The 18,358-nt window shown below is 40.5% G+C and overlaps 1 protein-coding gene across 2 annotated transcripts; it reads left to right on the top strand.

Moving 5' to 3' along the window:
* The first annotated feature begins 310 nt into the window (after window positions 1-310).
* Window positions 311-16,790, top strand: SF3A3 (splicing factor 3a subunit 3). Of its 2 annotated transcripts, XM_031962184.1 has the most exons (17): window positions 311-506; window positions 745-792; window positions 1,737-1,789; window positions 1,896-2,001; window positions 4,223-4,295; window positions 4,783-4,874; window positions 6,342-6,424; window positions 7,325-7,463; window positions 7,700-7,768; window positions 8,279-8,346; window positions 8,460-8,567; window positions 10,201-10,270; window positions 12,132-12,296; window positions 12,394-12,504; window positions 14,323-14,413; window positions 15,281-15,336; window positions 16,489-16,790. In XM_031962184.1, exons 1-17 carry the CDS (start codon window positions 411-413, stop codon window positions 16,564-16,566), a joined length of 1,506 nt encoding a protein of 501 aa, XP_031818044.1. In that variant the 5' UTR covers window positions 311-410; the 3' UTR covers window positions 16,567-16,790. The 2 variants fall into 2 exon arrangements, with proteins under 2 accessions (XP_031818044.1, XP_031818045.1); XM_031962185.1 differs by lacking the exons at window positions 311-506; window positions 745-792 and adding an exon at window positions 1,347-1,612.
* The last annotated feature ends 1,568 nt before the right edge of the window (window positions 16,791-18,358 follow it).

The raw sequence follows: 18,358 nt of genomic DNA, 5'->3' as shown, positions 1-18,358 counted from the left end.
AATAATAATAAATAAATAAAATAAAATAAAATAAAATACTGTGTCTTCATCTGTGAAATGGGTGCAGCGACGCTTGATCGGCTTCGCTCAGGGGGCTATTAGAAAGAGGGCAGGATATGGATGGCGTCTGATAGGTCCCTTCCAGGAACGTGGGCTTAGGTAGCCGCTGAAGGCCAGTGCTTCCCTACGGCCAGCAGGGAGCGCTGCCGCCGCGGCCCGAGCTGCCAAGCTCCTCTCGGTGCTTCCGCCTCCCCGTGCCGGCTCCCGGGCCAGGACTTCCGGCGAGGGCGGAACCCAAGTGTCGTGGGGTGTGAGAAGCGGGCGGCAGAGCGCGCTGAGCCGCACCGGCGGCCGCGGCAACTTCCGGTCGCGGCGGCTGCTTAGTGTGAGGTGGAGGTGGTGGGGGCAAAATGGAGACTATTCTGGAGCAGCAGCGGCGCTACCACGAAGAAAAAGAGCGGCTCATGGACGTCATGGCCAAGGAAATGCTCATCAAGAAGTCCACGGTGCGGCCGGGGGGGGGGGGGGGGGGGGGGGGGGGGGGGGGGGGGGGGGGGGGGGGGGGGGGAAAAAAAAGCGGCGACATCCGGGATCCCGCCCCTCCCCCTCCGCGGCCCCCGCCGGGCCCGGGGCTCTCCGCTCTCCCCTGAATCCCCAGGCCCAGCTTCTAGGTCGGGGGGCGGGGCTTCTCGCGCCCGGCCGGCTCGCCGAGGCTGACTCGCTCTGTGTCTCTTCCCCCTCCAGCTCCGGGACCAAATCAACTCGGACCATCGCACGCGCGCTATGCAGGACGTGAGTTCCGGGGCGGGAGGCGCAGGAGGCGGCCGAGCGGGTCAGGGCCCCCCCCCCCGGGCGGGCAGGGCCCCGACTCTCTGCCTGCTCCCTCGCCGCGCTTTGTTTCTGCCTCGCTCACTGTCCGGAACGCCGGGCCGGGCCGGGCCGCCGGTTCTGAGGCTGGAACGTTCCTAAGGGCTCGGGGCCCGCACCAAACCGCTGCTGCCTCCGTTTCCCCATCCGTGAAATGGGAACAATTCTGGCGCCCGACTCGGAAGGTTGTGGCCGATGGAAACGCGAGGCGCTGTTTGTGAAGAGCTTTGCAAACCTTAAGCGCTCCGTAGAGGCTGTCGCTATTATTCTTAGCGCGTTGGCGTTTTCTTTCTGAGACAACAGTCGCAATGAGGGGTGCAGGGATTGACCGGCGCCGTGCAGCCTTTGTAGTGTTACGTCAGCGTCAATTGTCGTTGCGGCGGCTCGGCAAAGGCTTTGCGTGATTCTGCACATATGAGGGACGCTGGGGGGGGGGGGGGGGGGGGGTTGTTTTTTGTCTTTGTGTTTTCACTGGGGGAGGGAAGGAGGGAATTCAGAACTGATTTTTTTTTTTAACTCTCTTTTGTGGACACTTTTTGTCTCATCTCTGAGGGAATTGTCTGCTAGCTAAGGTCTTGATGGCTGAGGCCAGCCTGCTGTGCTCTTAACTTTCCAGTTAGTTAGATTTCCCCTAGGTCTTGGGCCAAAAAAAAGGAAGCTCAAAAAATGAATTGTTGGGACGGTGGCAGGCTGGCAGAGAAAGAACTTTAAGGGGGAATAGACCTTCCTCCTGAAATTATGTCACGTAAATATCTGAACTGTCCTGATTTATCTTGGAGATCGTTTTTTGTTGTTGATCATGTGTTGACACAACTGCTTTATACTGATGAGAGTTTGGGTTGTTGGTTTTTTTTTTTTTCCTTTTTTAGAGGTATATGGAAGTAAGTGGGAACCTGAGAGACTTATATGATGACAAAGATGGGTAAGTAGCCGTGATGGGCCATGTTTGGGTGCTTTGGAGAGTCAGTGTCAATCAGCTGTTGACCTTGGTATCTTGTTTGCTCTTTTGATCCTTTTGGGAATCTCAGGTTAAGAAAAGAGGAGCTCAGTGCTATTTCAGGACCAAATGAATTTGCAGAATTCTACAATAGACTCAAACAGATAAAAGAATTCCACCGGAAGCACCCAAATGAGGTAAGCCCTAAGGGTTGTTGATGAAATGTAGCATATACTTTTCAGAGAGAGCCAAGTGAGACTCCAGGAAGAAACAGCAGAGAAGAGGGACATTAATAATTTTTAGTTTATTTTTACTCATCAGTTACCTAATCTGTACCTCAAAGTTGTTTCAATCACCTTGAACAATTGAGCACATGGCAGATATTTATCATTATAATGTATTCATTGGCACCTATTGTCACCACCTTTTCTAGTTTGCTATTTTAACACTTTTCTTGCAAAAGTATATTATCTGTTAACATAGAGATTTTTTTAATTATTATAGTATGACAAATAGACATTTTGGTATAGGGGCACAATAGAGTGCTGGACTGGAAGTGAGGAAGATTTGGGCTCACATCCTACTTCTGGTACTTAATGGTAGTATTTGACTATAGGCAAGCAACTAATTTTCTCTGAGCCTTGGTTTCTGTAAAATAGGGATAATAATATCTAAAGCACCTACCTCCTAGGGTTGTTAATAATGTGTATATATATATATATATATATATATTATTATATATATACATGTGTATATATATATACATGTATATATAATAATAATATATGAAAACTATTTTGCAAGCTTTAAAGGGTTATAGGAATGTCCATTATTGTCATCATCATTATTACCATTATGATCTGTAGTTGATCACAATATGTTGAGTGCCTCTATGTATGTACTTCAAAGAAACAAAAAAGTCTAAGACTTAGTCTTTATCCTCAAAGAACAATCCCAACAGAGAGATATATTTAAATGCCAGACAAGAGACAGCCATGGTATACTAGACAGTTGACTTGGGCTCAGGAATCTTTCCCTTACCCTGAAGAGAACTGGGTTTAATCCAGTTCTGACACTAATGAGTCCTGTGGCTTTGAGCAAGTTCCGATTTCATGTTTCTGGGCCTCAAATTTTGGATCTGAAAAGTGAGATGGCTGGATGGGATGATGACTGAGATTCCTCCAGCTTTGACCTTGCATGGTTCTGAGGATACAGGCAGTAGGTCCTGTAGGTATTTAAGAGGCAAGAAAGCGCTAGGGATGGAGAAAAGGAAAAGCTTCTTTTAAGAATAGGGATTTGGAGGGTGGGGGGAGGGAGGGGAAAAGTCATAACAGAAGTGAGTGCAAGGGATAATGCTGTAAAAAATTACCCTGGCATGGGTTCTGTCAATAAAAAGCTATTTAAAAAAAAGAATAGGGATTTGAACTTGTCCTTGAAGAATGTTTATATGAAGAGATATGGGAAGGGAATTCAGTGGAATACTGTGAGAAAAGATATAGAAATGAGAATTTTTAAAATTATGTCTGAGAAACAGTAAACCAGCTTTGAATGGAAAGTCATGTTTAATTTTAGCAGAAGAGGAGGAAATGAAGTTTAAGGGCTAGACTATAGAGCCTTGAATTTCAGGTTCAGAGATGTAGGAAGTAGAGAACTGTCAAAGGCTTTTGAGAATGTGAAAGGAACAAATTAGAAAAGGTAATCTGACAATGGTATATGGACTGAATTGGCTGCATAGACCAGTAAGGTAGTTACAATCATCTAGGTATTAGATGATATAGAGTTGGGCTTTATATACATATATATAGATATAGATATAGATATCTGGATGTAGAGTTGGTGCTAGTGGGAATGAAATACCAGGATGTTGCTGAAGATATAAAGACACCTGCATTGAAGAGAGTGTGTAGTAGCTAAGGAATCTGCCAACTTAAGATTGTACTTACCATTCTGATTATTACCTTTCTGGTCATGAACAAATGGACATAAAAATAATTAAACACTTACTTTGTGCCAAACATTGTAGTAAGTTGCTGGGGATACAAAAAAGTAAGCATGGAAAATTCAAGAAGATCTGTCAGGGAGCTCACATTTCTAATTAGGGGAGAAAACAGATGTGGGAAGTTCAGTCAGAAGACAAGAGGCATGTAACAGCATTAGCAGCTACAGGCCAAGTCTAGGGTTTTTAAGTAGAATTGTTTGGCCAGATGTCAATGCCATGAAAGTTTGAAAATCAAAGTTTTGTAAGGATCAGAATAAGACAGATGCTCAGGTATCTCTTAGCTACCTTTCTGTGATATATTAGGATCAAAGACAGTGCTTATAGAGCCCAGTTCAGGACACAAAGGCCTACATATGAGACAATGTTGCTTTTGTTCAGAGGAAATGGAGGATCCATCTGTGCTTTGTGCTGTCTCTTAGATTTGTGTGCCGATGTCAGTGGAATTTGAGGAGCTTCTGAAAGCCAGAGAAAATCCTAGTGAAGAGGCTCAAAGTAAGTGGAGTTTCATATTTCGTATTAACAAAAATATAGCAAATGTTCAGTCAGTTTATGTGTAATTGAACTTGCCCTCCCCAAGTCTGGAAAACATTCTTTCTCAGAGAAAATGTGCATTAGTTACTTTAACCTATCTGTTGAGATGAAATCTTGGCTTCGTTTATTGCTGTGACAGGGACATCATTTAGGAAGATAGTGGCTTCAGTTTCTATGATTACCTAAATCAAATTAGGACTCTGTGGAGTTGGAAGTTGCTGCCTGAGACCTTTTCTTCCAGAACCTACTTAGCTTCCAGAATTACTTGGACAATTTTTCAGCATGTTGTGGTCAGCTTACCCAGAAGCAACAGGGAGCAACTTTGTGAATGGATCTTACTGTCTAGTGAAGAAACAAACAGACTAAATAAATAGGCTAATGAGAGAGGTTTTATGTAAGGGACTGTTTTTAATTTATTTGATACAACTGTTCTCTCCAATTCCCCCAGACTTGGTGGAGTTCACAGATGAAGAAGGATATGGCCGTTACTTGGATCTTCATGACTGCTATCTTAAGTACATTAACTTAAAAGCATCTGAGGTAAGATAGAGAGAACTCTTGATTCATAAAAATAGAATAGGGAGATTGGATTGGGGTTATTAACTGAAGCAGGTAGTGTTCACTAGATTCACCTTCTTTTAATGAGCCTACTTATTAGAAATGGAAATAATATTGTGTTCTGTTTATGTACAGGACAGTGTGCTGAGTGCGATTGTGATTACATTGTTGTATGAAGCATGAAGGAAAATGGCTTTATTAAGCACCTCCTTTGTGCTAAACACTGCTAAAAACCTGAGAATACAAATAGAAAAGTGAGATAATCCCTATCTAAAGGAAATTTTGTCTTAATGGGGGAGACAACATATATAGAGAAGTGGTGGTCACTTGAAAGGTCAAATGTGGGAACATTAGTTGAGGAAATAAGAGGGATAATTCTACTAATTATAGGAAAGGTATTGACCTGCCTTTTCCAGTAGCAATGGCAGTATAAATTTGATTATGATTCCTAGAGGAAGAGATGAAAAGGGAGAGTTCATCTTCATAGCCAGGTTAGATGGAAGGAAGAAGGCCATGCTGGAGAAGATTGGCTTGATATGTGGTGGGTCATTTAACCATGTGGGTTTGTGCATATACACTTAACCACTCATAAGCCCCAAAGTCAGAATGACAAAGGTAGATGGTTTAAAACCCCCAGAATAAGATATCTGATGTTCCTCAGGATGTAGTAGTAGAATGGAAGACAAGAAGAGGGCCAGAGTATATGGACCCTACCTTTTAAGAAATTTACAGGAAAAAAGTATTTGATCATACTATAATTTGTTTTTCATAGTATGAACTTTAGTATTCATATTTGGGTCCATTAGCAGTTTATTGTGCTATATAATTATGCATTAGATTGTCTTCCAGGTTTCTTAGCAGTTCTGTTCAATTAATTGCTTTATATTCTTGGTAAGGTTAATTTTGGATTAAAAAGCCCCTTTATATTAGATACTATATTTTGGATTTTGGTCTTTTTCTGCTGCCACTTCATCTACATGTATATTAAAATGTTCTTCTTAAAAAAAAAAAAAAAATCTACAGGAAATGTTTTCAAAGCATCTTCTGTGTAAATGCCACTGACTTAGGTGCTAAAAAGTTTAAATTGCAAAAACAGTTGACAAAAAGTAGCTCTCAAGTGAAGATGATAAACATTGAGTAAGGTCAGAATTGAGAAGAAACTTCAGTCAAATTCCAAAAAGTTAATTATCTGGAGCATCCACTAGCAAATGGAAATCTTGATTGATTTTATAAAAGGTTACTGTTTCTAATTTTCTTCTAAATGTCCAGACTAAAACATTGCCCACTGAAGTAGTACAGAGTGTTGGAAAAATTGTACAAGAAGAAAAAGTTTCAAAGTTGTACCTTGTTACACTGAGCTCTCAAATTGCATCTTGTATAGATTGATTACATTGTATCTTTTGAATTTTGCACACCTAGCTTAGTCGAGTCTTTTGTGTTATTTTTCAGAAACTGGATTATATCACATACCTATCTATCTTTGACCAGTTATTTGATATTCCCAAAGAAAGGAAGAATGCAGAGTATAAGAGGTAAGCATTGTCAAGCTCCTTGGCTTCTTGTTGTTTTTTAAATTAGAAACTAACTTCTAACCTTAGCTATCCTCTGAGCGCTCCTAGCTTCTAAAGTTATTGGGGACGTGGAACTCTAAAACCCAGTTTTAGAATATTTATAGTCCACTAGTCAGTCTTGGTTGGGTGAATATATTTTTAAATTATTATGAATTTGATAAACATGAATACTTATATATATAAAGAGAACAAGGAGAAAAAGAAATTTATCTGAAACTGCATGGTTTTTGCAAAGTTTATGTTAATTTTCATGTGTTAAATTTAAACACTGCCTTGCTTGTCTGTGTTCCCTTCTGAACTTTGTATTCCTCTAGTCATTGATGGATCTTTCTTTTAATCACCATCCCTCTTCTTCCCCCCCACCACCAAATAATTGTAATAAATAGGTACTGTTAAGCAAAAGAGATCTGTACATTGGCCATATTTGATTAAAACATATTGTCTAAACCTTTGGTCATCACCTCTGCCAGGAAGAGGACTTTATCATCAGTCTTGGAAAATGTTTTCCATTACAGTGTTTTATAATAATTCTGTTAATTGTTCTGCCAACTTTGCTCCCTTTAGTCAGTATCAGTTCAAACAAGTTTTCTCTGGTTTTTCTGAATCTGTCCCTTTTGACATTTCTCATGGCACAATAATAGCCAGAATATAGTTAGTCATCTTAGGCTCAACCTGTTATTTCATTAACATATCCCATAAGAAGTATAAGACTCTAATGCTTAGCATTGTGTGATTGTGAGGCTATGGCTGCAGTCATAAGAGTAGGCCTATGCCTGGATAGGAAACAAGACTTACTTTGCTGTGTCACCTCCATTACAAATAGCACCCCTAACTTTCTCTAACTGAGTCTCTCTCTGTTAGGTACCTGGAAATGCTGCTGGAGTACCTCCAGGACTACACAGACAGGGTGAAGCCCCTACAAGACCAGAATGAACTGTTTGGGAAGATTCAGAATGAATTTGAAAAGAAGTGGGATAATGGTACCTTCCCAGGCTGGCCGGTGAGCTGGAGGGGGCACTTAATTAAGACTCTTGGTCTTTACATTTTAGTAATGGATCTATAATAGATGGTCCTTTCTCCTTCAGTTTGTGGCCCTGAAGCAATCTCTGCCTTGTAATTTTCTTTTATGATTTCTTTTGGGGATCATTCCAAGATTTGCATATGTGAACATGGGAGGGATCCGTTGCTATTGTCCTAAAGCAGGCTATTAATAGGATTCCTTGTTGTTCTTGGCAGAAAGAGACAAGCAGCGCACTGACCCATGCTGGAGCCCATCTTGACCTCTCTGCATTTTCCTCCTGGGAAGTATGTTTTCTGTAACTCTTCAGCCTATCTTGGACTAGTCACTCTTCTTGTTTATCTAATACAGATTCTTTTCTTTGCAATTTAAAACAAAACAAAACAAAACCCAAGGTTTTCTAGAACTGGAACTTATCTCCTAATGCAGGAGATAAGGAAAAATCAAGTGGGCTAATTTGTTTCTACACATTTGAATAATAATAATATGCCATATGCATATATGGTACTTTTGTTATTTATTATTGCTTGACCATGATGTGGAGAGCATTCTGGGAGCTCAAGTTCAAGCAGGTCCTACCAGCCTGGAGGGACTTCACATCTGGATGAATGTGGAATTGCAGCAAGATTCTTCAACGGAATGTTGGCCACAAGCTGATGAATTTTTTCAGCCATAATGACAAATGAAGTCATTTATTAAAATGTTGAGGAGTTACCATCTTCATTAGTATCTAAGGATAGCATTTGGTCTCAGGAGTCATTTTCTTCAGCATCCTAACTCATTCCTTTGTTTTATAGGAGTTGGCTTCCTTGGGTCTGGACAGACTGAAATCTGCACTCTTGGCTTTAGGACTAAAATGTGGCGGGTAAGAGGCAGGATCTGTAGTCTTAAATGTTCTAAGCTCCATTTGTCTGACTACTATAAAACTGGTCAAGTATGGGTGAAACTGCTTGGTATAATAACTTTTTCTTTATACAGTACACTGGAAGAGAGAGCCCAGAGGTTGTTCAGCACTAAAGGCAAGTCCCTGGAATCATTGGACTCCTCTCTGTTTGCTAAGAATCCCAAATCAAAGGGAACCAAGAGGTGAGTGAGCTAGTAGCTTCTGGGCCCCTCTAGTACAGTTGGTTCTGTCTTGATTCTCTTCCCTGACAGGTGATGTGGTATAGGTGGATATATATATATTGGACCTGGAGGCAAAAAACCTGGGTTTAAATCCCAACTTTGATACGTTGGCAAGTCATTCACCTCTGATTTTCAAACTCCTCAAGGATAAAATGGGAAAGCATTTGGCTAATCAAATCCCAAAGACTTACACCAAACTGTTTCATCAATGAGTTGCTATCATTATTGTTTAAAAGGTAGATTTTTAAGTCTGTATTTTACCCTCACTGGTCCATAATAATGGCTGGTTGTTAACTATCTGTACTACTGGAGGGAGGTTGTTAACTATCTGTACTACTGGAGGGAGGTTGTAGTAATGTTCCCAAACAGATAAATTTATGCTTACTTAATTTAAAATTGATTTTTGACTGTGCTATAGAAATGTTACCTCAATTAGCTAGAAATTAAATAGATTGACTTTAGTGAACATATACTAAACAACAACTTAAAGCAAGGCACTTGGGATGAAAGATAAAACAAAATCCATTCTGCCTCCACAAGTTAGTCTCCGCTGGAGGGCTATAGTACATACATAGTTGAACATGATACAGAGTCAGGTGTTATGGGACGAAAGCTCTGAAGAGATTTTAGAGAGAGACAGACGATATTGAGAGCTAGAATTAAAACTTGATCTAAGCTGAGCTTAGAAGAAAGAGAAGACTTCTGAGAGACATGAAGAAGGAAGAGGAGAAAGAAATGCATGATATCAAAAATTGCTTGTGTCAGTGCATGCTGGCTAGACCTGTGGTGATTTAGGAAATGAAACTTTATTTTATAGTCCAGTGTAGTGGTAATGATGAAGTCAAAGATGAAGCTGGAAAGGCAGATTAGAGCCATATTATAGTTCAGACTAAAGAGTTTGTGTCTTGGTCTAATGGTAATAGGGAGCCATGGTTTCCTGGACATGGGTTCAACTGGCTATGTATGTGAAGAGAAAGATGGGAAGAGGTTTATGGAGTTAACCTGACAGGATTTAGAAACTTCAGATATGCAGGAGGAGAAGAAAAGAGGAAAGGTCAGAGATGACTGTTTTGGTCTGTTCATTGCTGATAGGTTAGTGAACCACTTCACTATTCAAATGTCCTTTGTCAGTGGCATTAATTATAGTCATTGCCTCTGTTACATTATTTTCAAATTTCTAGAAAAGTCTATACTTTTTTTTACCATCAACTCATGATGGTTTTGGGTGATTATGACTTTTGAAATTTTTAAACATTGCTTCTCTAAAGGACATATTCACTTAATAGGGGGTGAGGTGCTAAGTGGAACTGTTCTCTGAAGTGGGGGTTTGAGTTTATAGAGAAGCCACCCATTATATCATTGTTCTTTGAAAGATTTCAATTCCAGGGCAGCTAAGTGTCTCAGTGGATAGAGCACCAGCCCTGAAGTCAAGAGAACCTGAGTTCAAATCTGGTCTCAGACATTTAACACTTCCTAGTGGTGTGACTCTGGGCAAATCACTTAACCCCAGGTGCCTCAGCCAAAAAAAAAGAAAAAGAAAGATTTCAGTTCCCTTCAAATGACCAATTTTTGCTGGATCAATTTTTGTTCACAGAGACACTGAGAGGAACAAAGATATTGCTTTCCTTGAAGCCCAGATATATGAATACGTAGAAATTCTTGGGGTAAGTATAACTGAAGGTAATGGGACCACAAAACAAGATCCTCTGAAAAGCCATCTACCTAGATCACACTTTTTGTTTAGTCAGTTAAAAAAGAAAGAGGCTTATTCTCCTTGGACAACTTCAGGTTCTCCACCCTGGTCTTGGGCAAAATTTGAGCACAATTGTGGCACAAATCTCTCTTAAGTTTTTGATTTGAGGGAATTACCTACATCCCTCTACACTTCTGAGCGCTTGCCATATTTCCACTCAAAATGTCCAGGGCATTAGAGGCCATTTGATTTCTAGAAGAAGTTCTGATATTTAGAAGGATGGCGATTCTATACCTCTGCCTAAGACAGTTTGATCCTACAGTAAAGGATGTTAGGTGAACGAGTAGAAGCTTGGATTTTTTCCTCCCAGATTAGGAGATTTATGCTGACAGGAAGCTCTGAAACTGTTTGGATCAGATAGGTCCTAATAAGTTCTCTCCTCTTTTTAAAAGCCTATAATCCTCGTCCTATCAGAAAATAAACTTTAGATTGCTACTGTCCATTAGAAGTGATCCTGAAGGTTCCAAGGATTTTGGCATGTTGGGAGAGATTCTCCTTGGTAATAACAGCAGCTAATATTTATGTAGTGCTTTAATTTGCAAAACACTTAATACATTATCTCATATGACCTTCACAGCTACCCTGTGGAGATGAGTGCTATTATTTTCCCCAAAATGAAGCTGACTTGAAGTGACTTGACCTTGTCATGTGGCAGATGTCAAGGGAGATTTGGACTTGGGGTTCCTAACTCTGGTGGTCCTGCAATGTACCCACTAGATCTACCTTGTTAAAAATGTATTTTTTTTGTTTGTTATTTTGAATTACATAAACATAAGCTTTTCCATATGCAGAGAACAGGAAAAGAATTGTATAAAAATCTTATTACATAATCAGTTATGTAACAAAATCTTTAGTTTTTTGAAAATTTATAGTAAATTCAATTTGATACTTTCAAAGCTGAACTGCTTCTATATTCTCCTGTTTCCTTCTTTATCTGTTAAAAAATACTTCAGTGATGCTTTTCTCATCTCTTTTTGGGGCATAACTATTATTAGCTTTTCTTCACTCCTGTTGTTCTTCCCTATTAAAAAAATCAAAATTTAACTCTTGTAACAAGCATAAGCAAGCAAAATTGATCTACACGTTGGACATGTCTGCAAATGTTAATTTTTTTACTCTCTAACTTTAGTCTGTCTTCCATCTCAAGTGGTAGGTAGCGTGCTTCATTATTAGTTTTTTGGAGCTGTAGTTGGTTTTTGCATTGATTTGCATTATTAAGCCCTCATGTTTTAGTTATTACATAAATTGTTCTTATTCTGTTACCTCCACCTTATATCAGTATATATAAGTATTCCCACATTTCTCTGAATCCATCCCTTATTTTTATTGCACAGTAATTTTATGTTTATATCCCATAATTTATTTAGCTATTCACCAGTTGGTGGGCAATTACCCTTAATTGGCTCTGACAAAAAACTGCTCCTGTAAACAGTTTTATATATGCGGTCTTTTTCCTCTTTAATTCTTTGGGGTATATTCCTGTTACTGATATAATAGAAGAGGATGTTGTATTTTTTGATTTGGGGGAGTATAGTTCTCAGGAGTGTCCACAGATAACTGAATCACTTCAGGGTTCCACTCATAGTACATCAGTGACTATCTTTGATTAGCTTATTTTCTGATCCTTTACTGGTGTGATAGAAGAGAATGTTGTATTTTTTGATTTTGGAGTATAGTTCTCAGGAGTGTCCACAGATAACTGAATCACTTCAGGGTTCCACTCATAGTACATCAGTGACTATCTTTGATTAGCTTATTTTCTGATCCTTTAGGAACAGCGACATCTCACTCATGAAAATGTACAGCGCAAACAGGCACGGACAGGAGAAGAAAGAGAGGAGGAAGAAGAAGAGCAGATAAGTGAGAGTGAAAGTGAAGATGAAGAGAATGAGATTATCTACAACCCCAAAAACCTGCCCCTAGGTTGGGATGGCAAAGTGAGTGCTTGTGCCCTATGTAGGAGTTCTGTTTAGCCCTTCCTATCTTCATATGTCAGTGTCTTACTTACTCTCTTCTATGTCTTTTTTCTTCTAGCCCATTCCCTACTGGCTCTACAAGCTACATGGCCTCAATATCAACTATAATTGTGAGATCTGTGGCAACTACACCTATCGTGGGCCCAAGGCCTTCCAGAGGCATTTTGCGGTAAGGAATCCTGGGCCTTTTCCACTAGAAATGATAACAAAGCCAAGGAAAGGAAAATCGTTGAATGGAGACAGCCCATTCAAGGTGGAGTTAAAGGGAGGAGGAGAGGAAGGATGGCTAAAAAGTGTGCTTGGAATGTGGCAGGGTGGCCCGGATCAACAGCCCATGCCTGTGGCGCCATGGTGTCAGAGTGGGCATCCTGCTGGGCCTTCCCTTATGGGCTACAGAGGCCAGACTGAAGCCACCAACCAATATGTTCCCCAGAGGCAGTTATGTGGATCAGTTTGGGAAAATAGTTGTGAAAGGTCATGCATGTATCTGTCATTTGCCATTCTTTAAAAGGGAGGAAATAAGGCTTCTCTTCCTTCAACCTACATAATCCATACAGATATTACTATACGTCTTGGAATTTTGTTTCTTCTTCTCTTTTCCTTTGACTTTTTTGCCTTCATGGTGGCTATGTCTTATACTTGCCTTAGAGCATTTCTTGGTACATTGATAGCATTAAAGGTAGGGACAGTGCTATCTAGCCCTGAGGTTGCTGTGGGCTCTGCAACTTACCTCTTATAGAATAAAATTCATCTATAACAGTAAAGAAGACAATGTACACAGTGGCATTCTTAAACCAAGGGGATAATGTGAGAATTTACCATGACCAACAGAACCGCTTATGCTCCTTATTTTTATCTATTTTTGCTATTTAGAACTTCCAGGAGGAAAAATGCTTTTGTGGTTGGCATAATAAGGGGAAAGAATGTTAACCATAAAGTCAGGCTTCATATCAAATTTGACATTTACTTGCTGAGTGACCTTGAGCATATCTCTTAACCTTTTTTTTGGCCTCAGTTTTCCATCTGTAAAATGGGCTTAATTATGATACATCTACCCTCTGTATTCCAGTATGGTTGTGCAAAAAAGCACCAGTGCACCTCTTTTGTAAATATCAGTTCATATCCAAGATAATACATCTTACAGTCTTTTCATAGACCAACGATGAAATGAACGTATTACATATATGAAGATATTATTGGCCAGTAATCACTAAGATATTCTTGGGGTTATTTTTCTTCTAGTGATGATAGTTTATATCTAGCCAGTCAGCTTCTCTCACTCAGTTCTTGAAACAACAATATGAATTTTTTTTCTTTCTTTTTTTTTGCTGAGACAATTAGGGTTAAGTGACTTGTCCAGGGTCACACAGCTAGGAAGTATTAAGTGTCTGAGGCCAAATTTGAATTCAGATCCTCCTAACTTCAGGGCTGGTGCTCTATCCACTGCCCCACCTAGTTGTCCCCAACAGTACAAATTTTAAAATTACTAGGCAGATTGATTAGGAAGATCCACTAAGGTCATAAAATGATGTAACTAAGAGATAGGTAATCTTACCACCATATTTTATAGATGAGGAAACAAATTCCCAAAGAGAGCATTCATTTGCCTGTTGTTGCACAGCTAGCTAGTTGTAGAGCTGATGGTCAGCATTGTGCTGATTCCCTCTCTAGGAATTTTTTTACTGCTCTATGATGTTGCCTTCCATTCTGTGTCCATGGCACAGAATTATTGACAGCAAGATGGCCTGACCTTTCAAAGCTAGCCTTTGATGGATTGATTCTGACCAAATGATCCATCCAGCTAGGAAGAAATGTATTTGGGTTCAAAAATATTTCTTTGAATCACTGTGCCTCTTGTGTTAATTGCAGTCGTGCTTGTAGGCAATCTCTGATGAAAGGAAGTTTCAGGATTTAGGGATGAAGTGAGAGTGATGCTTTGTATATAGTTGGCACTATTTCCCATTGTCCTGATTTTCTTACTTTCCAGGAGTGGCGTCATGCTCATGGCATGAGGTGCTTGGGCATTCCAAATACAGCTCACTTTGCTAATGTGACTCAGATCGAAGATGCTGTCTCTTGTAAGTAACCTTTAGTTCTTTCTCAATATTAGGACAGACTGCATGCCCACTCCCTTTACCACTTATTACTTTAGGTACTTGTAGTGAATCAACCCTCAAAGCAGCAACATAGCGACCTTGTGAAAGGTGGGTGGAATCTTATCTTGCCAGGCTAGAGTTATGGAGAGGACCTATGCCAGGTCCCTCTCCCATTACCAAGGGGCTCAAGAGCTTTTACTTATTCCATTTCCACACTGGAACAGTTTGCTCTTCCATGAGTGCCCTGAAGACCTCATCGTATTAATACCAAACTCATTATGGACATGTGACTAGCAGTAGCCCTCTTGAGCCCAGCTTAAGAGGTCCACCAGATAAAGTTCTCTCCAGTGGATGGAATTACAGGCATGCACTTGTGTACATGGCAAAATAGAGTGTTCTTAAATATCTGATTAACAATTCAATCAGCTTTCCTTCATTAATATAAAGTCTAAGGTGATGTGACCATCTTCTTCCAAGATTCCCCTCATTCTGTCATCAGCCACTTCTTCCTTTATCTCTAAGACACTTACACCTATTGTGCTCCAGGTTGCTTTCAAGGCCTTGAAGTTACAGAGCAGGTGCTCATCTTATACCAATGAAATCGTAGCCAAGGTGGTATACAGGAGATAGAGGATTTTTGTGACCTACTTTACACTTTTTTTGTTATCTGCTTTACAGTTGAAAGCACTTTATAAACTTAAAAATGCTGCGTTAATATCAGCTCTTAATATTTCAATTACACCAAGGTTCTAACAAACATGTAGCTCATGGATTTGAAGTAGAATTGGGATTCTAATTCATGTATCTCTTGGATACTATTAATACTAATTGCTGGTAATTATTTTGTAGTGTGGGCCAAATTGAAACTGCAGAAGGCTTCTGAGCGGTGGCAGCCTGACACAGAGGTAAGTAATCATATTTGAAGATTGCTGGTAGTCATCAGTCAGTGATGATACTAAGCAGCAAAGACCCAGATCCTTTCTCAGGGAACTGTAGACATTCGCCTGGGCCTGCTCCATTGAAGCACTGATTCTCTGATCATGACCAGTGAACTGACAGTGGGCCAAATAGATTTGAGGTTTATTGTTTGTAACCGTGTGCATTCTTTGGTTTCTGAATTAGACATTTACCTGGGAACTCTCCACTGTTGTCTTGTTGCTATTCTATTCTAGTATGGAGATGACTCTGTTTTCATAGTAAAAGCTCTGCCAAGTTCCACCAAATTGGAAAGGTTTTCAGTCAGAGCCTAGTGATGGGTGGGCTCTGCATCCAGCATTCAGGAACTAGCCTAGCTTAGTAAGAAGAAACTTATCCCCAGAGTGAGGACCACCCAAAGGCTGAATTTTTTGAGCCACAGCACCTCATAAAGACAGTTTCTGTAATAATCTTCAGCTGAGAGTGCCCACACTAATAAAATCAGGAATTCTTGAAGCATGTCAAAACCAGAAGTCATCTCATTTGCCTTACTTCAAAAATAGTTTCATTTTTCCAATCATTCTGGCATGGATTTGTTAAGGGGATCATCAGTGGTTAGACAAGTTCTTTGCCTTACCAAATGAGCCAGTAGCCACAAAAATTGAGAATGGTTGTGCTCTGGCAGGCATTCTTCACCTTTTCTGTGTCCTGGACCCCGTAGGTATTCCAGTGAAAACTTTGTTTTTAACTCATAAAATAAAATAGAAAGGATTATGAATGAAACTAATCACATTCCAATAGTTGTCAAAATTTTAAGATTAATAAGTTGATGGGCTCCAATTTAAAGAACCACTACCCTAGGAATTCTGAATACTTTTTTTCATGATCTGTCTTTGTTGGTGTTATCTAATGATTGATTGGCTCCTGTATATATGTGATTATCAATAACAATAGTGCCATGCTTGATTTGGACAGATGAAGATGGAGTACAGAGGAAGGGCAGATATGTTAAGGCAAACACCATGTGGTTTCTCACATATCTTGAGATTGCCCAGAAATGACCTAAGGCCATTTCCAAACATCCAAATGCTCATTTTCCCCAGGACTGAAACCATTTCCCTCTTTCTTCCCCTGCTTTTTAGGAGGAGTATGAGGATTCCAGTGGAAATGTTGTGAATAAGAAAACATATGAGGATTTGAAACGTCAGGGATTGCTCTAGTGCTTGAGGACAAGCACAGTGACTGGTTGATCATCCCAGGATTTGGCATTTTTTTATTCTACACAAGCACATGTTCCCAAAGACTCTGCTATGTGATCTAACATTCTAGCATGTGTCTTGTGAAGACAAGAATTGTGGACATAGTGAAGATTTGTGGACTTAGTGAAGATTTGAAATATGTTTAAACTTTTGTTTTATATTAAAAAGGGTTCTGAAAAAAAAAACTGGACTTGATTTGAATGTAACACTTCCTAATATCTGATAGGGAAGCCAGTTCTTCAGGCCATTAGTTCCTGTCACTTTCCTATGCCTAGACTAGAAGGTCAGGGGTTGAAAAGAAGAAAAAACACTATCAGAATGTCAGAAATCAGCAGACTTCTTTATCGTTAATGAGAAGCCAACACAGAAGTGCCTTAGAGCCCCTCTTCAGGGAGTCACCAAGCACCGTTGCTCTCTTCTGTCTCCAGTCCCTTGTCACTGGAGCACCTTTCTCCTGATGGCCCTGGGAGAGCCTCGTGCTTAATTGTTGGAGCCCTAGCAGCTGCTTTCTCTTCAGGAAGCTCGCCTCCCTTCCTAAAGGAGTGGCCTGTGGTCTTTAATTCTACATTTTCAGTGTCTTTATCTTCATATTGTCTGTCAGCCAATAAGCACTGAAGGTCCTGATATGTTTTGGAACAGGGAATACAGGTTAAAGAAAAGTGAAACGCTATGGACAAGCATCTGAATTCCCTTGTGGTTCCTCAGATCTTTTCTTCCACATTTTTATTGTTGTGGTCTTTATTTCCTCGCCAAAGACCACTTCATTCTCCCTGGTCTAGAGAGGAGAGAGATGTTCCTTGAGCCTCTGCTGCCTCTTCTAGGAGGTAGACGAGGCTATGCTTTGAGGACAGTTTGGTTTCTTGGCCATGACAGAAAGACCAGTATGCCTTCTCTTCAGGACACAAATATTTTCCTTGCCCACTGTTCTTGTTGGAAATAAGATCCTTTGTAGTCCTCCCTCTTGTTGGAAGGTATCACAGATGATAATCTTGAAAGACAGTTTGCTGAGGTAAACTGCCTGTCAGCACAGTTTAATAAGAATCTCCTTATCTTTTCTTTCAAGATGAAGCAAACTTGCTCACCTTGCTTTGGTTCAGCACCTAACACTTGTCTTACATACAGTAGGCACGTACTAAATGTCTAGAATGCTCCATTTTCAGGTAGAGAGCTGCTATGCCAAATGCCTTTTTCCCATGAGACTAAAGCTCAGCTCTCTTCCACAATCCGTGGGAATCTGAGCCCTCAGTCTCTACTCTTTATCTGTAAAATGGGAGTCAGGGGAAGACGTTTAGTCTAAATGATTTCTGAAGCCTCTAAGGTGCTGATCCTCTGCTCTGGGTTGGCCTCCCCCTTCCCCCCAACTGGTTTTTACTATCAGAGATCTTAAGCCGGCTCCCCCTTCTAGGCTTCACTTTACTCGCAAACAAAGTGCCTCTTCTGGGTCTGTTTCCTACAAGCTGCCACCCCAAACTCCTCTGCTTAGCCCAGGAGAGCCTCTGGGACCCCAAGGCCTTGAGCATCTCTCACACCTGCACCTGCAGGCTGGGCAGTGGGTGGATGGCTGAGACCTGCTCTCTGCCTTTGGGGCATTTCCCTCACCCAACATGGTAATGGCTGCCCTGTGTGCTATGCTTTGTTGCTTGGATGTCATCTCATGGGCTTTTTTTCATTTCATCCTAATTGTATGAAGCAGGTGGGACATTTGTCATCCACATTTAGAGATGAGAATTTGGAGGCTCAGAGAGAGAAAGTA

Source organism: Sarcophilus harrisii, chromosome 3 (genome assembly GCF_902635505.1).
Source record: "Sarcophilus harrisii chromosome 3, mSarHar1.11, whole genome shotgun sequence".
Taxonomy (NCBI): domain Eukaryota; kingdom Metazoa; phylum Chordata; class Mammalia; order Dasyuromorphia; family Dasyuridae; genus Sarcophilus; species Sarcophilus harrisii.
Note: the sequence above shows the minus strand (reverse complement) of the source record. Positions and strands in the feature narration are given on the sequence as shown.

Coding starts and splice junctions, on each gene's coding strand:
- SF3A3 (XM_031962184.1), top strand. CDS start 411: ATGGAGACTATTCTGGAGCAGCAGCGGCGCTACCACGAAGAAAAAGAG. Junction 2,002..4,222: donor ACCGGAAGCACCCAAATGAG/GTAAGCCCTAAG, acceptor GCTGTCTCTTAG/ATTTGTGTGCCGATGTCAGT. Junction 7,464..7,699: donor GTACCTTCCCAGGCTGGCCG/GTGAGCTGGAGG, acceptor TGTTCTTGGCAG/AAAGAGACAAGCAGCGCACT.